General features: G+C 40.5%; 1 protein-coding gene across 5 annotated transcripts in view; it reads right to left on the bottom strand.

Annotated features, from left to right (window-relative positions):
- The window catches only part of LOC410956 (serine/threonine-protein kinase NLK), a 181611-nt gene extending 156527 nt beyond the window's left edge, over positions 1-25084 (bottom strand). For 3 of the 5 annotated variants that reach the window (XM_016911230.2, XM_016911232.2, XM_016911231.2), the window contains exon 1: positions 23363-25084. In XM_016911230.2, coding sequence (XP_016766719.1) covers positions 23363-23622 — 260 coding nt within the window. In that variant the 5' untranslated portion in view covers positions 23623-25084. The remainder of the gene's footprint in view (positions 1-23362) is intronic. The other 2 variants (XR_003304377.1, XM_394432.7) reach the window with 1 other exon arrangement.
- Positions 25085-25506: the final 422 nt, after the last annotated feature.

The following is a 25506-nucleotide window of genomic DNA, read 5'->3' on the forward strand; positions in this document are numbered from 1 at the left end:
CGACACTCGCGACTCTAACTACCACCGCCGCTTGTCCAAAACTTTCCTTCCAATCCCATGAAATATTCACCCTGGTCCGCAAATTGCCTAGGATCCTAGGCCACGTGTCGCGAGATTAGACCAACGCGCCATTTTACCCCCCTCCCCCCGATAAGGGGTCGATAGTTCTCCGATTTCTTCCAAGGATAATTTATATCGCGCGGTTTTATCCTTTCCACTAATTGTTCAGCGATTGAATTTAAAGATTACGAGACACTTTTTTCCAGGACAATGCAATTAACTTCCTAAATACCGAGTTTTCGAACCATTTTCCCCCGATTTCTTCCAAGATAATCTATCAGGAACCGCTTTTATCCTATCCAACTAATTGTTCAGCGATGAATTTCAAAGATTACGAGACACTTTTTTCCAGGACAATGCAATTAACTTCCTAAATAACCGAGTTTCCGATCAATTTTCCCCGATTCCTCTCAGGAATTGCACGGTTTTATCCACTAATGAATTTTAAATATCATCGATATATTCTTTGGAGGCTACGCCTGATATATTTCCCATCCATAATAAACTTTTTAAAACTTCCAAATCAGGAGAATAATTGAGAATTAACGAGCGACAGGGAACAACAGGAGTAATGGTGAATAACAAATATCGTCGTTCACGGAAAGAAAAATATAAAACCCCTTTAAAGACCTCCCTCATTACCAATTCCAAACGAAAGAACGAACCAAAAGAAAGAGAGAAGAGCAAAGTCCCAAAAGGGCCGTGGAAACCGCACGATCTTTAAATCTACCCGTCGATCCCATCCCATACATTTTTTTTTCCCTTCCCCCCCCGAAAACGAACGGAGAAAAGGAAGAGGCTCGATGGACGGAGCGTGTGTGACAAGAGCGCGCGGAGGGAGGAGGAGGGAGGCAAGAAGCCGATTTCAGGGGAGAAAATTGCGACGGGCGGCCGGTCGAACGCGGCGCATCTGCGCGAGGCGGTGTGCAGTTGCACCTGCGGTCGCACGCAATGCGGGTGAGCGCGAGAGGAAGAGGAGCGCGATGCCAACAACTGGCATCCATCCACCGACCGCGATCTGCACCTGCCAGACGAGAAGAGAAGAACACGCGCGCGCGCGATCTGTCGCCGACAGACTTGACACCATTGCTTTGTTCCTTTTACGGCCGAGATTATGGAGTCCGTTGGAGAGCATTATCGCAGAAACTGGTTGCGCCGCGGCTTGCCCATTGAAATACGTCAAGGTTGTCCCGCCAGGTAGGTCGGCGGGTAACAGTCAATCGGCTGTCGAACGCGAAACTAGGCGTTAGAAGTGGCCGAGGCCGAGTCTTTCTTCCCCTTTTTTCCCCTTCGATTCGAGAAGTGTGATGAAGGGTTTGGAGCAGATATTTCGAAAGATGATGATCTTGATGATCGAGTGGGTTTGATATTAATCGATTTTGAGAAACGAAGGAAAGAGTATATATTCCAAACGAGTTGTTGCAAGTATTTGCCAGCCTTTAAACGATAAACATCTTGGCTCGATGATTAAATGTGCATCGATACTTTTCCTTCGACGTGTTACACGCGAAACTGTCATTGGAGGCTTGGCGTACAAGAAGTTATACGAGTACGTCGGAATATATCGTGGAAAAGAGCGATAACGGCGGCTAGGTAAAAAGCGGAGGACCGGCGCATTTTCACCGCGCGACGCGATTTCCTTGGAAACGGAGCCTCCCGGCCGAGGCTTGGGGAGGAGGCGGATAGATCGGAGGGATAAGAGGTGATTTAAGAAGAAGCCCAGGGAAAAAGATGCAAATTTGGGGACGGGCCGCCGCTTAAAATAGTACGGTATTTCGAAACATCGCGTCAAGGGCATCGTGATAGCGGAAATTTCACGAAAAATAATGGCCCAATTATACGGGAACCGTATGATTTCGAGCGAGAGGAGGGCCGAATTTCGATCGAAAGTTCATGGCTTGATATTTTTCCATCTCCGATTACCAACTATTTATAGGTAGCTGGGGAAAGAATACGATACAACGTGTATAATAATTTTTAACAAGCATTCTATATATACATATCCTCTTCACAATATTGGAGACTTGATATAATCAACGCGATTTATTAAAGTAAGTAATACACGATTTGTTAATTTTTAACTTCTTCTCCCCCGTTTTATACACACATATTGATACATAATTCTAAATTACAAATATAGTAAACGGGAATTAAATCGTCGGCAACGATTATCGTGATCCACAACGAAGCCAGCCACAGACGGAAATACCTCGTCGAGAAGGAGACGGCGTCGGTTCATCGAGACAAAGAGGGACGTTGAATTCGGAGGTTCAGCCCCGGAGGGGGCTGAAATCGGCTTTAGAGACGGCGCGTGTAGTGTTTGCACGGGTTTACCGACTGCATCCCTCTGCGCACAATTTTGCCCCTATCGAGAGACAGAGAGAGAGAAAGAGGGGGGCCAAGGGTCTGGTTGCACAGCAGAGGGATGAACAGAGATGGACGAAGATCGCGCGTTTATCTGCGTGCGTGCGTTTATATGCGAGTGGATGAGCGAGTGAAAGATAATAATAAGAGAGACGAACAAAGATGCGGAGAGAAAGAGAGAGAGAATGCTTCCGCTCGATACCCGTCGATCGATGCTGTACACCGCGAGGAATATTCGATACGATGGCCGAATATCGGAAAAAGGTAACGCTCTGGAAAATAAGTTTCTGCGAATTTTTGTTTTCTTCCTTTTTTTCTTTTTTTATGGTACGATATACGGGGGGAAAAATAGAGTTTTGGGATTCGAAGAAGAGCGAATTTTTCTAGTTATCGAGTTTCTATATTCTATATCGAGGGTCGAAATTTCTGAAAATGGGTGAGATTTTATATTATTTGAAGGAATAATAATCCATCGTTTTTCGAAACGCTGATTTGTCGAATTATCTATATTTCGTTTTATCCTTTTTTTATTTTAACGTATTCTCCGATCAATGATCAAAATATAAAATTTTAAATTATCCCATTCGGATATATAAGTAGGTGCGAATAATTGCGACGAGATGTTCGAAATTTTTGCGACTATATCGGAATATTAATGTTCCAATTTTCAATGCAAATCACGAAAAAAAAAAAATCGTTCAAACGAAGCGTAATTCGTATTTCGAGCTTTGCAACCTTTCGTGCGTATTATTCGGCTAATTGGAATTAAAACGATCTTCCGCACATTCGTAAATGAAACCCGTCGAGGGAAGAACAACAAGAAAAGAAAGAAAGAAAAAAAAAACGCGACAAAGCAAAAATTGACGCGATCGGAACACGGGGAGGTAAAAAAAAAAAAGAAGAAAAAAAAAGAGTGTAATAATTTAACCGGCAAATATTTGAAGGAGCATTGGCATTAGATATCTCGCGTGGCGCGGTTATCGATGTAAAAGATAAATATTGCCCTTTTGCACTTTTTCATTCCCGGCCACCGAGCCGGGAAACGAAAACCGCCCCGTTTTACACGGAAATACAATTTCGACAAATTCCCTCCCCCCTCTCTTTCTCTCTCTCTCTCAATGTGTGTACATTCCGCCCGGTGAAAAACTGAAAAACTGTCGCGCGACCGGCCTCTATTAAACCAACGATTTAACCATGTTCGATGAGAGAAGGGGAGGGAAAAAAAAAGGCGGCCGTGAAATTGCGTTTTTCCGATCATGAGAGATTAAAACACCGAGCACGCTCTTTCTCTCTCTCGTTATTCGTGGCTCGATTGAAAGAGAGAAACCAGAGATCCCGTGATTTCGAATATCCTTTTTTCTCCTTTTTTCTTTTTTTTTGACATCCAGTTTCCACAACCTGATCAACGCCACGTATTAAAAGTCGAGCAAGTTTTTATTATATGGGTTAAATTATTCGAGGATATTTGTCACTGGGATTGATTTTGAAAACTGATTGACTTAAGTGGAGGGGGATGATTTTAAGGGAGGAATTTTTTCCTACGCGGAATTCATAATTGAAAAATCACACTTCGTGGAATCGAATTCCTGTCTTATCCCTAAATCTTCGACAAGTCATTAATCATCCAATTATTCCATTTATCCGTGGATTCGTCGAGCAAGGCGAATCACAATATCTCTATAAGGGGATGATTATTTTTCATTATCGTAAAGAGGAAGGAGAGGAAGAGAGAGAGAGAGAGTTGGGCAACATTTTTCTTGGGAGCAGCTGCAGCTGCGAGCGAATAAACGCGGCGAGTGAAAAGTCAGGAGGGGTGGGGCGCGCGCAGAGGGAGACGTCGCACCGGAAATACCCGCAACACATGCTCCGCCGGCTTCCTGTCATGTAGGTGGTTTAACTCCGGCCACGGGGTGACGATAAAATATAATTTCGAGGCGGCACGCAGGAAACTCCATGCGGCGACGAGTTTTGATCCGCTTTCATTCCGCGTGAAAAGAAAGAAAGAAAGAAAGAAAGGAAGAAAGAATTTATCCGATTGAGTGACAAGCTTTTGTTCAACTCGCGAACTTTTCAAGAGATTTAACTATTTCTTTCTTCTCTTTTTAGATGGATTTATATCAGAACTCGTAAAATACAGTTCGGAGAATGTAGTGCGTCTCGAGAAGAAAATTTTCGTAAAATTTATATTTACGAAAGAAGAAAGGAAAATATTGATTATAAAACGAGCAAAAGATTCGATGGAAAATACAATTTAAGGTAAGAAGAAAATTCTCTCTGTCATCGTCTTCCATTCATCGTTATCAATGTTGATTTTTTTACCAAGAAACTTTGAAAAGACGAACTATTTGACGAATATCAAATATCAGATATCTTCCCTGAACTATTCGATGAAGCAGGTAAATTTTTTTCCTACCAGATCGATACTTTTATCACTCATCTCCAAAGTTGACTTTAAACAAAGGGGAATATTTTCCTCGTGAAAGATAAGAGGAATTCTGGAAAGAAGAATTGGCCACCATGTTGATGAGGAAAGGGAACCTCGCTTCAGATTATACACTTTCTCACGATATCCGGATAGAGGCGAAACTTGTCCCTTTTTTCTTCTTTTCCAATTCAAATTTTTCACGTGGAACACGAACTCACGGCACGAACGTGTGGAATCGAACGTCGGATCGACCGGTCTCTGCCCGAGAGCCAGTTTCCAGTTTCGGCCGAGGAGTCGCGATATTGCTTTCATCCAGTTGGAATATCCAGTTTAGTAGGATGAAGGCGCACGCGTATCTGGAGCGTGACAAGTTTCCAGATTGTGTATGCAAAAGGTGTGTGTGCCGCCGCTTTTCTACGCACTTGTCGAGGCCGAACATCTCGTCTAACACTTCTGATTAAGAAAAAAAATGTGGAAAAAGAAAAAGAGACTGAAAATATTCGATTCTAAATACATATATATATATATATATATCGAATTGATTTCGTATCAAATTGAAATATTTCTCGAGTTCTGCTTATTTCTTTGAGGGGTTCAAGAGCGAGTTACGATCGATAAATAATCTTTTCACTAAAGCCTTCAACTAACTGTTATTCGCACGGTAACATTGTTACTACATTGATATTTAAATATAAAATTGATCGAATATCAAAATAGATAATCGATACCCACTTCCATCGTGTTGTTTAACAAATTATTAATATCAAAATAGACGACTCGTACATCGATAATCAGTAATCTCTCAGCCACTCTTTATTCCTTCGACGATATATCTTATTACCGATATATCGATAATCGATAGCGTTTCTATCCCTGTATCACGGATACATCAGAGCGAATATATCGATAAGAAAAGGGGTAGAAAAAAAACGATCTCGAAAACACAGTAAGACGATAAGGGAGTCGCGTGCAGCAGCAGCTGCGATATCACCTGTCCATCTGGGAACTTTCTCGTAAATTAAAAGCCACGCGTCCATCCGTTTCCCCGCCGAGTATTCTATAAAAACAGCAGAGAGAGAGAGAAGGAATCAGGATTTCATCCTCCTTGTAACGACTTTCCCTATTTTCCTATGCGAGCTAGAATTCATCCCGATCCGACGAAGGTGGGATTAGAGAATCGATTGAACAACGGGGGATTTCCTAGGAATTAATTCGTCGGATATTCGATCGAGGGAGAAATTGAATCTCGTTTATCCGACGAGATATTTTCCAACATTTTCTTCTCCCACTTATCCGTGGAATGGAAATAATCCTTTGATAAGACTTGTTTCGATCGAGAATGAAGAAACACGTGGTCGAGAAGGGGTGCTTTTTTGTGTAAAAAAAAAAAAAAGAAAAGGGAAGAATTGGACGAAAAAATTCAGAGTGGAGTAATTGGATGGATACAGTCTAGTGAAATCAAATAATCTTAGGGATAAAATTTGGAATGTAAATAAAGATGCAAATAAATCTATCGAAATTTAATTTAAGCGCAAGGAGTTAAAAATCTCGAGTTTCTCGATGGATTCGAGTTGTTTGATGCAATATTTGTTAAATGCGATTGTTGCAAATCGGTTTATAGTGTCGGATGACACACGTGGCACGGTTTACAATCCGTGTGATTCAGACTGGATATACATTCCAACGCGATGAATATTAAAATACTAAGCCCAAGATATTTTATCAAACAATTTAACAGCTTGGAAATATTCGCGAGTCTAAAAACTTTAGTCTCGAAAATCTCCGATGTTACGGGAGCATAACAAAATGAAATTTCCCGTACGTTTCTCGCTTGCTGCAAACGTGTTCAGATCATCAGATTCGTATATATATATATATATATATTTTAGCCTTAAAGAGGGTCAACATAACCCAACTTGGAAGAATAAGGATCGAACATCTAGCTTCCCTGACTGGACAAACTTTGAGAGTAAACATTTCACAAGACTCCTCGAGTAGATGTTTCGCGAGAAAACTTTACAGATAACAATAAGAGCAAGAATTATTACAGCCCGAGGGAATAAACGTGCAATTTTAACTCAGCACGCTCAAGATTAATCCTCCTAAACTTAAAAACTCGACTCTACGCCAATTCGACGAAGCGATCTACGCACCTAACCTCAAACTTCTCCTCGCTCGAAATCTCAATTGGACTCTGTTCTGCTCCAATTCTATAAACTGTTCGAGCAATAAGAAAGAAGGTGAATCAACCTGGTTATAACCTTAGCACAACTCGAGGGGGTGGGATCTACGTTGCGAATATCGTCTCTCGAGCCAACTCCGATCTATGAAGCGATTCGAAAGGCACGAAACAGTTGGCCGCCGATTCGTTTCGTTTTTCACACCGAATATCGCAATGTCTGCGGCTGAAATTCGTCCGTGGCGCAGCCAGAGGCAAGGAGTCCGCCGGGTGAACCAGCTGCCAGGCAGGTGATGGTGCAGCTGCCTGCGAGAGAGAACGTCGGCTTCTCTCGGTAGCCATCTCTCATCGACGATCCCCTCTCGTTTCCTGGACCAGTCCGCGGGATCGATGCTGTTCTTTCTCTCCCTCTCTTCCTCTCTCGAAAAGGTAGCGAGACGAAAAAACCTACAGCGCTCTTTCAGACAATTTTCCCTATCCCGAAAAAAGTTCCCATGAACCTTGGACGAAATAAGGTGGAACAGGTTGGTGGATGTCGCCTCGAATTTTTCCATTTTTTAATTTTCATCCAATCTATTCCCAAGTAGATTTTTAGAGAGAGTTCTCAAGATTAGTGAAGATTCTTTCTCTTTGGATTAGATTCAATTTTCGTCAATCGCAACATGTTTCTGATTTAAGTAAGACGGAAGAAGCGAGGCACAGCTCGCCGCGTGTATTTCGAGCGTGTTATTAAGGTTGCGCGAATTTATTTAGAGAATTGGACGATGCGAAAATCCAGTGAGAGACGCGAGGGACATCTTCCAGATCGGTTAATTTTATCTCTGAGAAATAATTTGTTAATATTAAGAGCACATTTTTCCATCTCTCGTTTAATCTCAATTTGTTGCGTCGATATCTGGGACGAGGAAATTCGCTCGAATCGTGGAGGCGCGTGTCGGTTGAACAGCTGGTTTATTTATGCGCGCGCGAGACAGCCGGACGAAATCGTCGTTCCATGGAAACGCTGTTCCCGCGAACCTTGGAATAATCCGACTGCATCTGTCGCGTGGGACAGGATCGATTTTGCTCGAGAACGTTTGGGATTGGCTATTACTCGATTTCGAGTTCGAGTTTCTTAAGCTAGCCAAATTTGAAGAGTAGTTTTCACTTGTATTTCTTTTTCTTCTTTAATTATGTATTGTACAATATAAAGTTTTAAAGTTTCGTCTCGAAAGGATTGATTTTGAGGGGAAAAAAAAGGAACGAGATTTAAAAAACGGTCTTTAAAATTATTTACAATTTTTCGAGAGATCTCTTTTCGTTGTTAAATTTCAATAATTAACTCGATATCCTTCAAACTCGGTTGATTGAACGAAATAAAATGTAAAAGTTGGGCGTAATTAAAATATAATCAATCCGTTAATCGCCCCCTTCCCCCAAATGACACGACGGAGTTGGAGTATGCAAAAAAGGAAGGAACAGGTTCGCTGCTATTATCGATTATAAATTATTCCCAACTACTTTGTTATTCTTGACCACCGTTCTTGCTGCGTAACATTCAACGATCAATTACAACGAAAATTACCGATAAACACCGGATAAAACTGCTCGCGAAATGTAATAATTTGCCTTGGTAAACATTTTTATAACATCCTTAAAAACAATTCCTATAAATACAATTATTACCCTCTTGACGAGTAACTAATTATCCGCGGAGTGGATGTATTTGGAATATTAAATTTTTCCCAGGGAAAAATAACGAATTTACAAAGGGAAGAAAAATACGAATTAATGAAGATACATCGATAATTTCATCTTGGGCAAATATTTGTATCGTGTAATAACGTTAATAAGTATTTATAAATTGTATCCCTTCCAAGAACGAAAAGAATATCGACGAATATCATCAACTCGAGAAAATAATTAATAACATCACCCCCGAAAATAAATTTCAATTTCCAAAGAAAAAAAAAATCACATCAATGATTTCGAATCTGACATCTCGATAAAATCTTTGGAAAAAATTGAAATGTGGTTTCACATTGAATCGCTGGCATAAAATTGAAATAATTCCGACGAAACGACTCGAAAATTCGAATAAAGAAAACACACCACCCACGTATACGTACATACGCGTACAAACGGATAATTTTCGAAAAATAAAATTCCCAAAAGATATTATTATCGAATATGCGCAATCCTCGAGAAGCTGGACGCGGAGAGATCCGTTTTACATACGGGGATGGTGAACGAAATGATTCATTCGTCTATTTATTGGCCGGCTCTCAGCGGTGAATCGAGGGTATCGCCGTTTAATGCGTCGCGTGATCGCGAAAGGGGCGACTCGTCTCGAGTGCACGAGCCTCTCTCGGGTGTCCGCTTTATTAATTAACCTGTGGATCCCCCGGATTACGGGCCCCGATTCCGATCCCTTAAACACCGAATCTCTCCTTTTTGATCACGTAATAACCTTATGGAATTTTTATCTTGTAACGAGATGCGCTCTTTTTTTTTTTAACGCCTTTGAATCGGGTTTATAGGAAGGTTCAACGTTCCGTCGGGCTGAAGGTAAAAATAAACGCGACGTTGACACTAGCCTCGACACTGCAAAGGGTTAATAATACGTTTTGCTCGTCAAGTACGCGAGAAACGTTTTATTTTAGTTTCTTCTTTTTTTTTCGATAGATATGACGTTAATTTCGATTTTTATATGAATCTTATGAATAAGACAAGGAACGAGGTGGGTTGTTCCTTTGAAATCCTCGAAGGGAAATGTGCCAATGTGCTCCCTGCACCTGTGCACAACCACCTTGGTGCGGTTCGATAGTTGTCGAGCAAAACCACCCTAAAACCAACTTCCCTCCCCTGCGAATACTTGGATCAGAATAAATCATTAGAACGTTCTCATAAATTATTCCGACGAGCGAATTACGTTTATTCGTCCAAATTGAAGTCTCGAGTCTTTTTAACAATGTTCGATTTCAACGATGATCTCAACTCGAAAAGATCGAAAAGAGATATTTTGATCGAGGAAAACCGAACTTTAGGATTTTTGGGATTCGATATTTTGGAACGCTTTAGAGATATCGTATCCCGTAAAATTCAAAGTTCAACCATCGTGATTGTTTGAAATGCATCGTGCGTCCTCGTGGCCTCGCGTTGGACACGGACGCACGACTGGACATTTGGTCGATCAACGCTCGATAAAATTGATATGCAAACACATTAAATGAATGGAGGGATTGTTTGAAGATACGTTAGCGAAGATAGGCACGTTCGATGCATTGTTAACAAAATAAAGCTGGCCGCATACCAACGGATACCGCGTCATTGTGATACCCGCGTTGACGAGATGGCGTTTATTATTCGACAGTTATTTTTTTCTTCTTTTTTTTTTTTTTTTATATTTTAATCACGAATCCACGCGAGCGTGCCCATTCATTCCGCTCCATCGGAAATGTAAAGTTGTGGGATGGGTTGCCCGTTGCCGTTTACAAAATTGATACAATGAAAGCAGGAAAAAATCCAAGACGTGTGGGATTTCTATTCTTTTCCATCTTGGCCCAAACGTTTAAACACGCGTCTTCGTTGATAAGCATTATCTCTTTCGAGCGTAGAAAGATTGACGACTTTATATCGCAATTATAATTATTTTTTTTCTTTGGATTCGTGCGATGAGTTTCGAGGAGATCTTCAAAATGAATAAATTTCTACACAATCTTCAAATCTGTAAGAGAATAAATCTCGAATCCTGAGTAAATTTGGAAATGCAGTTCTAAGTTGAGTCTATCAAACAACTTCTCGATGTAATTTCGATCCATATCCATCGAGTCTTCGATAACTTTCTCGCATCCACGAATAATCCAAGCTAACACCCCTCCAAATCAATAACAAATAACGATCCCACGATCTAACGAACCCACCCTCTCATCATCGTCTCGTACCACTTTCGAGCTTGGCCTCGAGTTTACGCCACACATTGCAACAACCAAACAATCCCACATTTCGAGGATCGTGCAGAAATCCATATTTCGAGTTGCCAACCCATCCCCCTACAAATTCCAAGCATCGAGCTAATAAGCATCGAGAGCTCACGTTCCAAGTCGATGATTATCTGTCGCGGTTAATCGTCCGCGGAACACGTCGAGACGCGTGGGCACGCATCGAGGGAAACGAGAGCAGGGATCTCCGCGGGGCGGTGGCCAGAAGGCGGTGGAGAGTCGGTGAACGCCGCCGCGATTCACTCGAATGCCGGTGTCCGGAGTCAATGCTGGGACCTTGCACTCGACGCGCTAGCGCTGCGCGTGCATATCACAAGGAGGGAGGGAGGGAGGGAGGAACGAGGCCGTGGAGGCGGTGAAGGAAGTGGAAGAGGATGCGAGCAGGAATCGACGGGAAGGAAATTCTTCTTGGCGAGGAAGAAAAAGGGAGGGAGAGAGAGAGAGGTCTGCGATACGAGACAAGGTAATCGAATGAAGGCTTCGAAGGTTGAAGGAAATTCGTTTAAAATGCGAGGCGCGTGATCGAAATAAGCTCGAAATATATTCGCGGTGGATCGAGGAGGTGGATGTATCGAGGACAGAATGAAAAGGATTTTATAAGTAAAAGTGATTATTATGTATCAACTGAGAGGAAGATGTAATTAATTATATTGGGAAACGAAGTTGTGTAATAATGTGACTTGGAAAATTTACTGATACAGTGAAAAAGGGAGGAGTAAAGGCAAGAAAGTTTCAAATTAGCTATAGGTGAAACTACTAATTGTAAGCATTACAGTTTGAAATTGAATTTAAAGCAAGTGTAACTCCAAATAAAAGATTGGTTCGAGAGAAACACGGAAGGTGGAAGAAACTCTGATTGGAAGAGGAGGAAGGAAGAAAAGGAGGAACGAAACGAGGCCAAAAAGAGAAAGAAATAAAGGGAAAGGAAGGAAAAAGGAGGCGTCTCGAGACGGTTATCCTTCGCACGGAGAATCGTCGGGATAAACTGCCGCATCTATCGCTTATTCAGCCATTTCTAGAGTCCGGTTTACTGCCGCATCCGCATTGGGCTTAATCATTAACGGCCCTTCACTTTTCACACGTTCACGCCTGTTTTATCGGCCAGGATTTATGTTTATACGGGGAGTTGGACACGCGCGGCCCGTTATCGACTGAACCGCTGATTTGTCGCTGAACGACCACTAAGTGGAAACGATAAAACGCCGATAAAGAATCGCTTCACGCGTCCTCGTCGCATATCCATCGATTTCTGAATCGAAAACACTTCCGGCTGTGTCTGTGTATTCCATGGCTATTTAAAAACAAGGAATAATTTTATTTTATTAACGAAGTGTATATACATATGTATATACATATATACATATATATGATTCCATCGTGGATCGCTTTGAGATATTCGATATTGCGTTATTTTTTTTTTTAAGACGATATTATATTACGATTGCTCTTATCATCGATCGATCGTGTTTCAAATGCTTCTCTTCACGAGACGCTCGTTCTCGAGATGTTTGATCTCTCAGTGTCAGTGTCAATGTTTTTTTTTTTCTTCTTTTTTTTAGTATCGTGAATTCCTCTTATTACGTTCGAATAACATGCGGCTGTACGCAAGATAAGGAAAATTAGAAGAAAAAAAAATAGTGGTCAATTGACTATTGTCCTCGAGTTAAATAGTGAAAATTGACATATTAGAGTATTTTTTTTTTTAAATAAGTGTTAAAAATCATTAACCAAAATGATAACTTCTTGATGGATTGTAAATTACGAGACATTACTCCAATTTTACGCATCGCCAATTTTTATATATTCTATGGAGACTGTTTTGTTCGAAAGAAAATGATTGAAACTATTGTAAATTCTCCAAAAAAAATTCTCAAAGAACAAAGGTAACGATCCTTTCAATCTTTTCGACGATTTAAACGACGATGTAACAATAATTAAGTAAGAAAAAATTAAATACATTCGGATCTATCTAATCGATTTTTAATTCAATCATCGTAGTTGTCGAGCCGTGACGAATGATTGACAGACATTTCTCAACAAAGGGAATTGAGTGAAACATCTGCCGCTACAAGCGCTAGGTACCTTTAAATGGTCACTTGGAACCGAGACTAGCCATTTAACCGGATAGGTTACTTTCCATGAATTGTTATCTGACTCCAGCTCATTCCACCGTGAATACTTCAAGCGTGAGAATGAGAAACAGGCGGGATGAATGAAATAGAATATTACCGTCTACAAAAATCGTATCTGGAATTATTCTTAAAAACTTGTTGCTCGAGTAACCATTATATTTAAATGGACAGATTCGTAGCCATTTAAACGAACGATTGTCATGATCGTAACTCCATATTCTTTCTCCATACTTGTCACATTTTGCAATATTGGACCGTTCAAAATTCCTAAAAATTATTTTGGAAAAAAATTTTCACCACTTCCTTCCCACGTCATCCCAAATTCCACCGAGCTTTACGAGGATTACGAAATTTCCGCTTCCCAGCAATATCGAAGAACGCCATTCACGAATAGCACAGCGAAAAGCGGTGTTCGAACGACTCGAAATCAAGGAAACGATTTATTTCGACACAGCGATGGATTGATCCACACCACACGTGCCACACCGCCCCCCCTCCCCAGCGATACGCGGAAACGATGGATCGTTGTGCACGTGCGAAAGAAATACGCGTGCATCATCGGTTGCGAAACGATTTTGGCACGGGTCGAGTCTCGTTTCACCACGTGCCAACTTTTCCAAAGCAAAGAGAAGCTACTATTACTAGAGTTAGAACTTTCCTTTTTTGTTTAAAGGAGGGAAGAAATATTTTTTTCTTTCCTTTCTTTCTCTCTTTCTTTTTTTTCCCGTGGATCCATTCGAACGAGCCACGGGCGCAATTAAAACGTTACACTTGGACGGTCGGCAAGATTTTCTAATTTTTCTTCTTATTTTTCGGTGATTAAGCCAGAGACGCTCGGTCAACCGGAATAATTTTAGACGAAAGTTGAACGCAACGGGAAGGGCATGAGAAAGTTTGTTGCGCTGCTTTTAACTGGATCCTTTTTCTCAGGATCCTAGATCTTGTTGCGTGGAAGATTCTTTTAACTCTGTGAATCTTTTGGGATCTTTTTTTTAAGGTCGATAATGTCGCGCGAAATGTCGAGACGAAAGAATCTAAATTCTTGCGATTTTACTTGTTTGCGACTAGGACAAAGATGCATGGATACGTGATAAAATGATGTAAAATGGCAGTTGCGAAACTATTTGTATGCGAAAAGCGGCTACACGGTACGTGGATAATTTGTGCAATGTAGCGGATAAAAATTTTATTGTCCAAAAGTTTACTCTCGATATAGTAATTTCGTGTAAGACGTATCCGTGTAATACACCGTATGAAAATTTTATGATCCACAAATTTTATCCTCGATAGTAGGAAATATCTGGAAAAATAAAAATTTCCGCAATTTCTTCGATTCTCTGTTCAGAAATGAAAATATTCGTTTTTTTTTTTTAAATCGAACGACACAATATTAAACATTAATATTAAATTCTCGCCTTGAATAATATTGAAATTTCTCAATTTTGCACGCAACGATATAATTATTTTACTAAAAAAAAAAAAGAAAAAAAACACCGATAATCATTATTCCAGAAATTTCTTCTAAAGTAAATCCGTGTTAAAGAAGTATTTCCAGTTGAATTAATATTACGTTAGTTTTTATTGAAATTGTAATGCGTTGTGTAATAGTCAATGTGACATATCAATTCAATAGCCGATATTGCACAACAGCCGAGAAGGAAATCAGTATTACAAACAGATTCTACACCTCGATTCTTAAACAAAGATGTGCCAATCTACGTTATACAACTATATTTGAATATTCCACTCCGCAGCGTGACAATCGATAACTTTAGCCTAGCCCCGATTTTTCTGTCATCAGAATTTTTCTACATTCCACTCAAAATCGAATATATACAAAAGTAATAAAATCACCCCCTCTTTGTGGTGGAAAAAAAAAACAAAACACGACGCATCATCCACTCGAACTAAACACAGAAACCCATTTACCCATTCGAACTAACATTTCATCGACTCGACATCGACCACATCCCATCCCAAGAATTCCCAAGATCGAAACGATCGTTAAACGAGAGGCAGGCGTTGTTACACTCGGCTGTTCGCGCTGTCCCCCCACACGAGTCGGCCGTCTCACCCGGGGAGCGAGCCCCCAAAATTGAACTTGGGGTGGCCGCCACCCCGCGAAGATCTCGTTTCTATCCGTTTCGATCCGAGGAGGGTGGACCCCCTTTCCTCTCTCTCTCGTTGACTCTCCGAGTCTCTCCCCCCTGGGCATAAGTTATTGCCCCTTTAGAGGGGCGCGCAGATGCCTTTTCCCAACGCGAAAAGAGGGAGGGGGTCGAGAGGGAGCAGCTTATGCACGCGCACGCGTGCACGTGTGCCGCGTGAATGCGGGATAAGAGAGAGAGCAGCAGAACCAGAGAGAGAGAGAGAAAGAGAAGGGGGGTTCTGTTGTTGTGTCGAGGGCTGTATCGAGGCGATAGGAGACGCTACGGAAGGGGGATGCGAGATTCGATCTTGGCCACCCTCCTATTGATCCGTTAATTGCCGTGTGTTGCAAGACGGGGCTTTGTACGGGGCAATTGATCGAGGGATCCTTCGATCGATTCCACAGGTGACTTTTGTTAGGGAAAGGAGGGAAAAATTCGAGTTTTTCTTTTTTGGAATCTCTTTCTCGAATCGATCGATGCGTCCTCGTTTCTGTTATCTGTCTTATCTCGTAGAGTACTGGAGTAGATACCTCGAGAGAGAGAGAGAGAGTTTGTCAGAAGAGCAAGTTCTCGCACCTCTTGATCGATTCCACAGGTGACTTTTGTTACGGAAGGGAGGGAAAAATTCGAGTTTCTCTTTTTTTGGAATCTATTTCTCGAATCGATCGATGCGTCCTCGTTTCTGTTATCTGTCTTATCTCGTAGAGTACTGGAGTAGATACCTCGAGAGAGAGAGAGAGAGTTTGTCAGAAGAGCAAGTTCTCGCACCTCTTGATCGATTCCACAGGTGACTTTTGTTAGGGAAGGGAGGGAAAAATTCGAGTTTTTCTTTTTTTTGGAATCTCGTTTCTGTTATCTGTCTTATCTCGTAGAGTACTGGAGTAGATACCTCGAGAAAGAGAGAGAGAGTTTGTCAGAAGAGCAAGTTCTCGCACCTCTCGATCGAGAAACGTAACAATTTGAACGAGTATCACGCAATATGTTGGTGGAGGATGGTTTCGACGTATTGAGGAATAATATCAAAAAAAAAGGAGAAAAAAGAGCGGATAAGAAGATATCGGATTCTCGGGTCAATGAACTTTGTCGATATTGAGGTGGATAACGCGTTGTTGTAATTGAGGGCAGAGATAGACGCGTTTCCTCAGCGTGGTTCGCGGATCAAGAAACATTCCTTTTCCTCTCCAACTATTCACGATCGTGTCGCTCGTTAGTAACAATAAATAAAACGGAGTTGGAAGGAGTATAGATTGAAAGAAGAAAGAAAATTTACATTGAAAACACGTTGGGGAACGCAAGGGAAGGGAGGAAAGGAATAAAAAGTGTTAAAAGGCTGGGAATACATTCGAGAGTAAAACTTTCGAGAATTCCTCTCGCAAATATCTTTCCAACGCTTGAGAATAAGTTGGAAAGTAACTTTCATTCTCGATGTCGGTCGTCCACCGACGAAAAATCATTCTCTCGAGAGCAACCCTCGATAGCGTTACTCCAACCATCTTAAAAATCCACCCTTAACGAAATCCTCTTCCTCTCACCGGTCCGAAAAAAGAGGAGCATTTTAATTCAAAACGATTCGGTCAAAAGAAGTCCACGCGTAGATTTTCAAACATATTTCCCCAATCTTTTTTCTTTTATCTCTGCAAAAATTACTCCTTTCTTCGAAATGAGATTATTATTAAATTTAGAACTCGAAAAATCTTGTGCACAAACGAAACGAAGACGATTGTGCAACGAGTTGTTCCACGAAAGTTAAGTAGAACAAGGGTTGATCGATCTCGAAGAATATCAATAAGGAAATACAGGAGAAAATACACGATTCGTCGCGTAAATGATGGATCGCGGTGTGAAAGAGCGCCAATAGAGCGGATTCGATTTATTCTCTCGCCGGTTATCCAACTTTTTGGACTTGGTTCAAAAGTTCAATGGCACACGAGGAAGATAGAGAGGAGAGGGATCAGTCAAAGTTTCACCGCGATTTGCTATTTTGCGAGAACAACGGCCAGCTCTGTTCTCTTTCCAGAAACGCGTTCATTATTATCATTGCGAATCGGTCCAATTACGAAAATTCAAAATACAAAATATATTATCCTTATTATTAATTTCTTTCTTTAAAGTAAATGATAAGCGAGTGAATACTTAATTACGCCGATAATTGACTGGTTGGATTGATGATTGAATTGCTCTTTTGCTCTCTCTCTCTCTCTCGCTCTCTTTCTCTCCCTCCTTTGCGGTAATATCATTTCTTAAATGATACTATTCTTGGTTAATTAAATATTACGGACTTAAATGACGATAAATACACAAGCAATTATCCTGTTACTACTTTTTTTTTTCTTCTTCTTCTTCTTAACCTTCCATCTTTCCTACGTCACCTCTATAAAATATATTGCGTCAGAATTTATTACTACCTGCCTTTGAATTATTTAACCTTTAACTGATAATTAACTACGGTAAAAAAACAATTTCTATATATTTTAAATACGTAAAAAAAAAAAACATAGATACATAGATCCTTTGATCATTAACAATCAGTCGCTCGGTGTAATCTTACATAAGTGAAACTATTACTATACAAGTTATTATAAAATTTATTATTAGAATTAAGCTTTCTTTCCGCTTATAATATGTGTATAGAATTAAAAAAAAAAAAAACACGCTCGCGTTGTATCAAAATTCGTTTACAATCACCTGAATTTTATCGAGAAGGAAATTGGTGAAAATTTTAACCTAACTTTCTCATGAAACTGTATAACACCTTGAAAAAAAGTAACTAAATCATTAACCATTAACTAGAATTTCACAATTTGTCCTTGGACCCTTGTTAAATTAACCGTTGTTCCGCGACTGTTTAATCCGCTTAAACCGATTTCCAGCGACAATCCAGAGAAGAGACGGAATAAACAGGACAAAGACGTAGGATTCCGTTCTTTGACACGTGGTGGTAAAACCACGTGGAAAATAACGGTTCTTGTTATATATATATATTCTCCTTATTAAAAGCATAATAAGTCTCCGTTTAATTTCCACTCTTCTCTCTTTCACTCCCACGTGCCAACAAATTAACGATTCGCTTGATCCGGATAATTCGGTATAAGCGCGTTTTATAAACGTGCGTGTTCCTTCAACACGTTAAATTACTTTTACAACGAAAATAAATAACATATACACATACATACATACATACATACATACGTCGCGATATGTAATTAAATACAACAGACAGGAAACACTCGTTTAGACTCTTAAAACGTTCATGAATAATGCCCGATACAAACGGTATGTCACAAAGAACGTTCAAAAGTGTTTTCCTGCCGTTCAACAATTTAATTCACGCCTCGAGTAATCCCTCGAAACGGATAATATAAAGGAGAGGAGTTACGCCAAGTTACTTGCCAATTTCACCTTCCCCAGGAAGAAATATGAAAAAAAAAAAGGAGAAAAGAGGACAATCGACGAAAAAACGAGAAGAAGAATAAAGAAGCCGAAGGATTAATGCAATAATCGCGACGACAACTAACTAACGAGATCGAGACATCCATTTCGAGACAGTGGCCTACAGCGAAACATGGAAAAATGAACGCGAACACGTATCGATAAACCGCGAAAGAACGTTGCAACAATGCGACAATGCTCTTCCTTATCGAACCTTTCATGGGAACATATCGCGTTTTATACACACATATACAGCACGGTTCACAGAAATAATAATCCTTCGCGTACGACCCTGAAAAGTCCAGGTTGGGAAGCCAGCAATGTAGCAACGGAAACACGGACGCGAATAAAATCCGAATAACACTTATCCTCGGCGAGCGCGCACGCAAGGCTAAAAGGCGGTCGCGCGACAATAGGTGAAAATGTGGCTTTCACATTTTTCCCTGGTGGATGCCCGATCCCCCCTCCTCGCTCTGCGCCGACATTAATAGCCCGTTTTCCGAATAAACACCGTCTTTGTCATTTAAATGCGGTTACTCGATGCCGGCTGCTTCCGGTCCCAGGCCATTGTCGTCGATTACACTTGCGCGATTGTGCCCGTCGATAACTGATATCGAAAGAGGAATATGTATTTTCTTGCTTTGCTTTCTTTTTTTTTTCCTCCTCCCTCTTTTTTTTTCAAAGGATGTCGGGGAAGGATGTCGTTTTTCAAACGACGATCGAAAGGGTGAGAGATTGACAATTCTGAGAGAGAATTGAACGAGAACTAAAGAGAAATAATAATTTGCGGGTGATGGGTGTGGAAAGAAGAATTGGCAAAGATTTAATTAATCGACATTCTTTTTTAAATTCGCTTATTGGAAGATGGAGATACTTTTTATAAAAATTTAAATCAAGATGCTTGAAGCGCACAGTACACACATCTTTGATTTCAACGTCACGACATACGTCTGTCATTTAAAATTCGAATATATTATGCAACGTGTATCATCGTGCTCGTATATATAAGCATTCTTCGTTTAAACATGCAAGCCCCTATACGCAATCTGGTCACGATTTCTCCTTATCTCGGAATGCCGCGGTCGTCATGGTGATCTCCTGCCCCTATTCCACCCCACCACGGATGCTTCTATCCCTTTGAAAACTGCTGACGCGTTGTATAAATTTCCCGCGCTTTCTTCGCAAAATTCTCCGAGTTTCTAAACGATTATCATACCCCTTAAGGGGTATACAATAGCGAAATATTTTTTAAACGAATTTTCTTTTTTCGAAAAATGTAAAAACTTGTCGCGATCGAATATACAAACTTTTCTGCGTAAAATTAAACAAAAAAAAAAAAAATTGCCGGCAATAAATATAATCTTGATTTGTTATTTTTTTAACGAATAAAGTTTCGAAAATAGAAAACGGTTTTTGAATTTAAATTTGCAAAAAATTTCGAATACTTTATTTGCGCGGCGGTGTTTTGTCACATACAAAACGATATTTGAATTCAAAGGCAGCATCAGCTGCATTTAACGAGCAATTGATCGCTCGGTTATCGACGAAACAAATCGATATTAACGGATCCGATACATCGTTTTTCTCATCTATCGGTGAGTTAAATTTAAAGTTTAAATAAAGAGGGAGATAAATAAAGAATTATTGGCGGCAGTTGGATTTATTATATAAAAAAAAAATAAAAAAAAAAAAAAAAAAAAATAAAAATAAAAGACACTCGATTTATTTCCAAGCGTATTAGAAATAATGAAAGACGACAATAAATATAATATGGAAATAACAAGAAATTTAACCTCTTTTAAGCAAGTAAACTTTCGAGGTTATCAAAGTTAACATGAAAATTCATCTTCAACGAAGAATTATTTACAACGTTTATTTAAATGGAACTTATTATTATTTTATTGAACCGGTAACGGATATTAAGAATACGCTATACCAATTCGTGAGCTTGTAAATATCGACCATAAAACTGAAAATGCCGGGGATTTTACAACGCCGAGAAAGTATTCACAAAATGACAATAAACCAAATACGAAGTAACGAAATCCATGGTATATCCGGCTTAACCGAACTAACGGTAATTATACTGACCGTGGGTCATGTCAAAATTATTACCTCTAGTTTTTAAATTACACTTTATTCCTTTTCACGTTCGAACGACCCTTTCCCCCAGGAAACTCCCGTGTTTCATCACGGAGTCATGTAAACTCGTGAAAGAGAAAACAAAGGAAGTTTCTACTATATCTAATCCCTCTTGTTCATTTTTCCGCACGACAAAAGGCAGCACGGAAAATATTTCCTGACCGAGCGCTTTTTTTAAAATGAACATACTCCGGTTTAGGGAATTTTCGGGACAATACCTGAACTCCAGAAAGGCCAGAAACGATTTCGGGCGAACCTCTGTGTCACTTTATATCCCCGTATGTAAATGACGACACGTCCGACTTGTCCACTGATATTTTAAACCCGGGTAATCCTGGATTTTATCTTACGACTCCGGTTAACTTTATTTTGTTTAGCGTAGCGTGAGTAATTTATCGCGTGTCCCCCGGTGTAACCCGTAATTTCTCACAATTCCTCTATTTTATCAAGCCCGCTGTTATTGCGCCCGCCTATTGAAAATCGGTGATTTACGCCAAAAACCGTGTAGCATTTACACGCGAGACACGCGAACCCTCGAATAACCGGCGCACTTCCTGTTTGCACGCCTCTTATCGGTAAACAAAGAAATCAACCTCCATCCGACGCGTTGTTACCGACCGCGTCGTGTATTTCAAACGTATTTTTCCCCCCTTTCCCTGACAAACGAAGAACGCTATGCCACAAAATGAATAACGTTATACATATATATATAATTTTTCCAATTGTTGTCACGTATCCTTGGCGACGAAATCAACTTCTCTCCCTTTGTAAATAAAAATTATAACAAATCTTCCCTCCTCCTCCCCCCCCCCCCTAGACATAAACATCGAGGCGAAAAATTTTTTTCTCACAAACATTCGTCGAATCCAAGTTTGCTTATTTAGAAATAGAACCATTTACGATTCAAGGCGAGCGAGTGCACATACTGGAAGCAAATAGTAGTTGAATCTGAAACTCGTTTAAAAAATCCACTTACTAACGACAATAATTTCAACTCGGTATATTCGAGGCGAATAGTTTGTTCCTGATCTATAGATAGATCTATGAGAAAAATCGGGGCGCGAGGATAATTGCGCGTTTATTAAAAGCGTTCAGGGCGCTGTGTTACCAACGGATACCCTTGACAGCGGAAAGCAAACTCTTCGCGCGTAAACAGAGACTCCAGTGCTGCCATTATTTGCCGAAGAATTAACCGCGCCGAAACACGCGCTTACTCAAACCAATGCTGACCGCGTGTTGATTAAAAGAAAATAAGTCGAAGTGGCGCCCCGTATCGTAAGATAAATTAACAACCCTGTCCAATACATTTATCGAACATCAACGAACTCATTTTTCATTGTTCTTCGAAAAAAGAAAAAATTTATCAGAAAAATTCTATGATTCATCGTAACGAATTCATATATTTAAATTTAAATTCACCTCATCTGAAATATAAAACATGCGAGCAAATAAAAATTTGAAATGCCTATAATTCCAATCGGTACGAATTGAATTTTTCCTAGTATCGATAACCAGTCAGGAATTAATGAGCTGAAACGATGTATTCATAATTCTACACGTGCAGCGCTGTAAAATTTCCCGAAATCGAATTCCAAGGCAATTTGTCGAATATCGAAAGGCGGGGATTATCGATAACATGGCCGGTGACGAGCACGGCTCGACGGAAACGTGAAGAAGCTACGGATAGATGTGTTCGGAAATAAAATTTAATGGGACGCCACGTGTCGTTTAAAAGAAGATAAATCAAACGAATGAGTTCGGTGACGATACATCATTCCATTCGCATCACGTTTGCAAGAAACTGCCGACACGTAAAATTTAGATGGACGATGAAGAAGAAAATTGGAAAATTGTGGATGGGCGGAAAGGGAGGGGAATAAAGGAAAGAGATTTACACTGCTGCTTATCGAACTTACAAATTATTCAGGACCGGAAGGCAACGATTTATATGCACGCTAAGAAAGAAAGTGCATTTACTTTCTGGTGTTTCCAGAGAGCTCTTCGACGCGAACGTGGAAAGTGGCGCTAATTAGTCGAACATTCATTTCTCGAGATTAAAATGTTTAGAAAATTTGTCGAGCACAGAAGCGTACCGAAACGCTCATTCCAAACTTTAAGTTTAATTACATACATTTGCTCCAACATGGTGTGCGCCAATTGGTACATACGATAAAATTTTCGCAGACAAAATTTTCAATTTGAATTAATTTTTTTTTTTTAATGTCAAGCACGTGGATCGAAGATAAAATTGAATGCGAAATTCATACATTTCGATTGTTCGAATATTCCGTTATATATATAAATAATTAATTTTGTATTCGAAATAAAAATTTGAAAAGATATGGTAACGAGATTACCATGTATATAATACGTTAAATGGTATGGTTTTTTTTGGGGTAACAATTTCTTCTACGATTTGCCCGGACATTAGGACGCAAAAAATGTTAGAGATAAATAAAGGAAGCATAACATTAAAAAAAAAAGTTGTATAATTAACTCACCAGACGACGCCGAAGGCACCATATCCGATGGGTCTGTCGGGCTGAACGAGATCCTGGGCTGGCGGCGGTGGCGGGGGCGCAGGAGCGGTAGGGTGGTAGTAGGTGGGGGGTGCCTGGGCCGCCGCCGCGAGGACCGCTTGTCCCGGGTGGGCCCCCGTTGTCCCGCCACCGCCTGTCGCTCCCGCCCCACCCCCCTGCATTAGCGACATAGACACGCTCATGGACACTCGCGAGTGTCGGCTGGGCCCAACTACTGCCATCAAAACTCTCCTCTCTCCCTACGGGCCACCCTCCTCAACCCTTTCCCGATTCACCGCCACCGCCACCGCCAAGGCCCCTGCTGCTTCAGGGAACCAGAGACACGCCTCTGTTCGTCGATCCTTTCGCCCGTTTCTACTTTTCCCGCTCACTCTTTCACCTTTCTAAAGAAACACTTCTTTTTCTAAATCTCGTTATTGTCCCTGGCAAGACACACACGTGACACTGACACAACTCGTCGAAGTTGTTTTTCCTCTTTTTCTCGTTTCACTGCGATATCGATGAGAGCATTCGTCTCGATTGAAATGACGTTTTTGTCGGATTAAATCGGATTAAATCTTTGCAAAATCACTGTTATCGGAACGATTGGTTGACAAATGGAGACACACTATACCATCAAAAGAAAGGTTGTCGTTTTCTTAGAAGTCAATAAATTTTGATACTGCTCTCGATTCCATCGCGCAATTTTTGTTATCACGAGCAAGTTAAACGTTGATCACGATAGAAAAAATCAACGACTCGTGGAAAAAAACGATCAGTTGCGTTCTCCTTTAAATGGCGTACTTTAGTTTCGAACGTCGCGCGCTCTTGAAGAACGACAGGAAGGGCTCAAGCTTGCCGGACACGAGGGGTGAAGGGGAACTTGTGACACCACGCTCAACGCAGCGGCTGGTCGCGTCCTTTTATCGCGACTACAGCAAAAACGATAACATGCGATGAGTAACCTTCAGGAAAGGAGCAGAATCGATATCTCCGTGTATGTTTCTTTAGCAAAGTTGGTGGTAAACAGGGCGTTACGTGTCGGCCGTTTCTATTCTGAAGAATGCAAATACTTTCGAGATTCCCTCGAATTCTTTGACGCTAAATATGATTTCTAGACGAGAAGAACACTCGAATGCGTGAATGTCACAAACGCAGGAGTGTTGAAATTAAACGTGCCACGTTTTTTCGGTTTACTCTTACTACATCACGGTACAATGTTAGGTTATGTTTGACACACGCACGCAAGCCGTTCTCCCTCTTCTCCGTCAGTTACGCTCAGCTGGCCTCATAACGTTACGATCAGAGGGACGGAGGTGGAAAGGGGGCGGTGCTTGTCCGTAAGAAACACAGTAGCGCGAAACAGAGAAAGAAATGAGAGAACACTGAAAGATTCAGTCAAGTTCTCGATGACCACAGCGAATCCGGCTATGAAGCCGAATTTATTCGGCAGTTTGCAAATGACGAATGATTCCTCACTGTCCGGGTCCTACGTTCGAGCCAGAAACACTGCCACTTCTCGTACAGATCAAGCACGCACACACAACACGAAACACGCGCGCGCGCACACACAAGCGAGAGAGGGAGAGAAAGAGAAAAAGGAGTCTCTCGCGTAGCCGCGATAAAGAGATCGTCGCGGTACGAACTAAACACACGTCTTCTCGCAGCCAAGGCTTGCTGGCCACTAACCGAAGGGGAGGTAAGCTACACTGTCGACAGCGCCAGCTGCTCACAAAGGAGGTCACGTGACTTGCGCATTCGCTCAATGCGCAGCCATTTCAGCAATCTTTGCATCCTCTTTGCAAATATAACTGCAAAATGATACAAAAATATATAATTTTTATTTTATTATTCATATTATTATCTCTTAATTTAATTAACTTATTCCCTTTATATTCATTTATTTTATTATATTAGTACACGATAATAATAAAAACGTTTATTACGTGAAGTACTTGATGATTTTAAATTATTCCCCAAATATAGTAATAAATATTAACAATTAAAAAATAACTAGTTTATTTTTAGTTTATTTTAGATTTTTTTTTAAATTGTAACGAAGTTTTTTTTAATTTAATTTTATATCATCATTTGTTAAGATATTAAATAAGGTATTAAAATTAAGA

This window comes from Apis mellifera, linkage group LG3 (genome assembly GCF_003254395.2).
Source record: "Apis mellifera strain DH4 linkage group LG3, Amel_HAv3.1, whole genome shotgun sequence".
NCBI lineage: Eukaryota > Metazoa > Arthropoda > Insecta > Hymenoptera > Apidae > Apis > Apis mellifera.